The sequence below is a fragment of the Macrobrachium nipponense genome, chromosome 23 (assembly GCF_015104395.2).
Source record: "Macrobrachium nipponense isolate FS-2020 chromosome 23, ASM1510439v2, whole genome shotgun sequence".
Classification (NCBI taxonomy): domain Eukaryota; kingdom Metazoa; phylum Arthropoda; class Malacostraca; order Decapoda; family Palaemonidae; genus Macrobrachium; species Macrobrachium nipponense.
Window position 1 is genome coordinate 29,094,446 of NC_061090.1, and position 5,000 is coordinate 29,099,445.

Below are 5,000 nucleotides of genomic sequence, written 5' to 3' on the forward strand. Positions count from 1 at the left end.
ATTATTATTATTATTATTATTATTTTTTTATTTTTGCTCTATCACAGTCTTCCAATTCGACTGGGCGGTATTTATTTATAGTGTGGGGTTCCGGGTAGCATCCTGCCTCCTTAGGAGTCCATCACTTTTCTTACTATGTGCGCCGTTTCTAGGATCACACTCTTTTGCATGAGTCCTGGAGCTACTTCAGCGTCTAGTTTTTCTAGATTCCTTTTCAGGGATCTTGGGATCGTGCCTAGTGCTCCTATAATTGTACCTTCTTATTTCTATTTTCAGATCTTGATACTTATCCATTTTTTCCCTCTCTTTCTCTTCAACTCTGGTGTCCCATGGTATTGCGACATCAATGAGTGATACTTTCTTCTTGACTTTATCAATCAACGTCACGTCTGGTCTATTTGCACGTATCACCCTATCCATTCTGATACCATAGTCACAGAAGATCTTTGCCTGATCGTTTTCTATCACTCCCTCAGGTTGGTGCTCGTACCACTTATTGCTGCAAGGTAGTGATGTTTCATGCACAGCTCCAGTGGAGGCTTTTGCCACTGAATCATGCCTCTTTTTGTACTGGTTCTGTGCAAGTGCCGGGCATTCGCTTGCTATGTGGTTTATGGTTTCATTTTTCGTATTGCACTTCCTACATATGGGAGAGATGTTATTTCCGTCTATCGTATTTTGAACATATCTGGTTCTTAGGGCCTGATCTTGTGCCGCTGTTATCATTCCTTCAGTTTCCTTCTTTAGCTCTCCCCTCTGTAGCCATTGCCATGTGCCATCGCTGGCTAGTTCTTTAGTCTGTCTCATGTATTGTCCGTGCATTGGTTTGTTGTGCCAGTCCTCTGTTCTGTTTGTCGTTCTCCTGTCTCTGTATATTTCTGGGTCTTTGTCTACTTTTATTAGTCCTTCTTCCCATGCATTCTTTAGCCACTCGTCTTCACTGGTTTTCAGATATTGCCCGAGTGCTCTGTTCTCGATGTTGACGCAGTCCTCTATACTTAGTGGTCCTCTCCCTCCTTCCTTTCGTGTTATGTATAGTCTGTCCGTATTTGCTCTTTGGTGCAGTGCTTTGTGTATTGTCATATGTTTCCTGGTTTTCTGATCTATGCTGCGGAGTTCTGCCTTCGTCCATTCCACTATTCCTGCGCTGTATCTGATTACTGGCACTGTCCATGTGTTTATGGCTTTTATCATATTTCCGGCGTTGAGTTTTGACATGGGTATCGCCTTGAGTCTCTGCATATATTCTTTCCTGATCGTGTCCTTCATCTCTTGGTGTTTTATATCCCCTCCTTCCATTATTCCTAGGTATTTGTATCCAGTCTCATCTATGTGTTTGATGTTGCTCCCATCTGGTAGCTTTATCCCTTCAGTTCTCGTTACTTTGCCTTTTTGTAAGTTGACTAAAGCGCATTTTTCTATTCCAAACTCCATCGTGATGTCCCCAGATACAATCCTTACAGTCTGGATTAGGGTATCTATTTCCTTGATGCTCTTACTATACAGCTTGATGTCGTCCATGAACATCAGATGGTTGATTCTGTTGCCTCTTTTCTTGAGTTGGTACCCGGCATCCATTTTCTGTAGTACTTTTGTCATGGGAATCTTGTCATGGGAATCATGGCTACTACGAAGAGTAGTGGGGACAGTGAGTCGCCCTGGAAGATCCCTCTCCTGATATTAACCTGTGCTAGTCTTATTCCAGAACTTGTAAGTATTGTATTCCAGTTGCGCATTGTATTTTTGAGGAAGCTGGTGGTGTTTTCCTCTGCCCCATATATTTTCAGGCATTCTATTAGCCATGTGTGTGGTATCATGTCGAAGGCTTTCTTATAGTCTATCCATGCCATGCTTAGGTTGGTTTTCCTTCTCCTACTGTTCTTCATTACCATTTTGTCTGTCAGGAGCTGGTCTTTTGTGCCCCTACACTTCCTTCTACAGCCTTTCTGTTGGTGGGGGATGGTGTTTGTCTCCTCTAGGTAGTTGTATAGCCTTTCACTAATGATACCTGTTAGTAACTTCCGCAGTATTGGTAGGCAAGTGATAGGCCTGTAGTTACTGGATATATTTCCCTTACTCTTGTCTTTTTGTACTAAGGATGTTCTTCCTGGTGGTTCTCATTCCATTTTGTGTGCATGGTGATTGAGATACAATGCTGGAGTTGTTCTGCTATTCGTGGTGTAGGGCCTTGAAGTTTTTGAGCCAGTGTCCATGGACTTCATCGGGACCTGGGGCTTTCCAGTTTGGCATTTTCTTTAGTTGGTGTCTGACTGTGTCTGTCGTGATCTCTGTGAATCTTTGTTTTATTCTCCCTGTTTCTTTTTCCTTGACTTCCTGGAGCCATGATGTATGTTTGTTGTGTGATACTGGATTGCTCCATATGTTTTCCCAAAGTCTCTTACTTGGTTCAGCTTCAGGAATTTCTTGGTGGTTGTCTTCCCCTCTTAGTTGGCTGTATAGTCTTTTCTGGTTGGTTCCGAATAGTTTGTTCTGTTGGTATCCCTTATTCCTGTTCATGTACCGTTGGATCTTATGTGCTTTGGCCTTAAGCCTCTGTTTTACATCTTCTATTGTGTTGTTTAGTCCCCTCTCTTGTACTTTGTATTTCTCGTTCAGTTCCTCCCTTGTTTTCTTGCTTCTTAGCCTTTTCTCTGCCATCTCTTTCAGTTTACTCAAGTCAGATCTCATCACCATGATTTGCTTTTCCATGCGCCTTTTCCAAGGAGGTTGCTGTTTTGGTTTCTGTTGGGTTGGTTGAGCTGGTGGTGTTGGTGTTCGAATCCCCATCAGTTCTGCTACTAATCTTGCTCCTGCATATATCAAGTTATTTGTTTCTGTGATACTGATGGTGTGTATTATGCCCATTATTTCATTGTCCTCACTTGTTTTCTCCCTTATTTTCTTGGTGTTTTAGGCTTTCATGGAGGGGATCTTTGTTCTCTCTGTATCTGGCTCCATCCATTGTCTGATCTTTTCTACCCAATCCGTCCTCTCTGTTAATTTGTCGGTGTTTCTTCGTGTGTCGTTGTTTGATACCTCATCATCCCAGTCGTCTTCTGTGGCATCGTCTCTCAGTTCGTCTTCGTGTAATTCGTTGTCGTTCGACATTTCCCTTTCCAGTTCTTCTCTTTCCGTTGGGGAGAGCCAGTTCTTTTTCTTTATGTTCCTTACTTGGTCTGCCAGCCTCTGCTCTGTTTAGGGGGTTGTTATTCCTCTCATTCCAGATGTTGGCCAACCTTCTTCTATATCCTCTCTCCGTCGGGTTGCTTCTGATGTAGCATCTCCATATTTCCTTATTTTCTTCGCTTGTCAATTTCTTCCTTTGGTTTGCTTCTGTAGCTCCAATCTCGGCCGTTGGTTACTGCCGTTGTGGTGGTCAGTTGCTGGATGACGACCTCCAAGTACCTGACCGTCTTCCCCTTCAACTGGGTTGAATACCTGGCTGCCGGACGCTCCTCTGTTGCCAGAGGTTCTATTGACGACCTAACCCACTCTGCCTCGGCGCCACGTTATTATTATTATTATTATTATTATTATTATTATTTTATTATTTATTATTATTATTATTATTATTATTATTATTGTTGTTGTTGTTGTTGTTGTTGATAAAAAGAAACCCCCAAAGTCCTTTTTTTGATTGCTGAAAAATTCAGTGTCGTGATTATATTGTTGTAAATAAAAAATCCACAATTAAGCTCATCATTGTAGTGATGTATGGTGAAAGAATGTGAAATAAAGAGACAAAGAGAGAAGAAAAAAGCGAAAAACGGAGAGAAAAGGGAAACTTAAAAAAGGGAAGGAAATAGAGGGACATAAGAAAGGGGACACTTAAATAAGGGAAGGAAATAGAGGGACATAAGAAAGGGGACACTGAAATAAGGAAAGGAAATAGAGAGACATAAGAAAAGGGACACTGAAACAAGGGAAGGAAATAGAGAGACATAAGAAAAGGGACACTGAAATAAGGGAAGGAAATAGAGGGACATAAGAAAAGGGACACTTAAATAAGGGAAGGAAATAGAGAGACATAGCAAATGAGAGAATGTGATGTACTCTACAAATAGTCAGTAATAACCGAAATGCAGATTAAAAGAGGTCACTAGAGACATTGATTTGCAAAGTGATCGTGCACTGATTGCAATACCCAGATGCTTCAGAAGTGAATGGCAGAAGGGAAGAAATGAGAAATAAAGAAATAAGCAAAAAACCAGCTAAAGGAAGGGCACTTCGTTTTGTAAAAAGAAAAAAAAATATCATAAGTATTTTATAACAAATATCATAAGTAAGCAGTTTGCAAGAGTGGTCGAAGTGCCCACGGTAATTTATGCACAATTATGCAAACTCTTACAAGGAATGAAAGAAATATCATATTCATAATAATATAATTATGATGATAATCTCAGGGGTATTTCATACCTTCAGTTCTGGCATCTCCTGAATAGCCTCCTCAGGATACCTCGTACTCTTGTTCCTAACTCCTGCCTTTCCTACGAGGTCCTCCCATCTCTTCCATGCCCTAAAATAAAAAAAAAATAAAAAAAAAACATAAAAAACCAAGATCCTTCAGGAAATGTCAAAATGTTTCAGATTACGCCAGGCTCCTGCTGTTGAAGCCAAATCTCAAGAAATATAAAGATTTCTTTAACATAAGATGATTTGCAGGTCGTCTGCCAATGCTAATATTATTTATAGGTGTTATGGAAGGGATATAATTTTATTAGCGTTCATATGACTAAGAATAGAAAATGGCATATTGATTTATTTTTATCGATACACAGAGTTGAAGGAAAATTTAATAACTGTGTTAAGCACTCATCAAGTGTATAATAATAATAATAATAATAATAATAATAATAATAATAATAATAATAATAATAATAATAATAATAATAATAATAATAATAATAATACAACCTATTTCAGCAAATTTACACTTGAAAAACTGTCACGAGGAATAATAATAATAATAAGAATAATAATAATAATAATAATAATAATAA

At 39.3% G+C, this 5,000-nt stretch overlaps 1 protein-coding gene across 2 annotated transcripts in view; it reads right to left on the reverse strand.

Annotated features, from left to right (window-relative positions):
* Window positions 1-5,000, reverse strand: part of LOC135199959 (calcium and integrin-binding family member 3-like) — a 15,081-nt gene that overhangs the window by 7,086 nt on the left and 2,995 nt on the right. For both annotated transcript variants that reach the window (XM_064228088.1, XM_064228096.1), the window contains exon 3: window positions 4,417-4,516. In XM_064228088.1, the coding sequence (XP_064084158.1) occupies window positions 4,417-4,516 (100 nt within the window). The remainder of the gene's footprint in view (window positions 1-4,416; window positions 4,517-5,000) is intronic.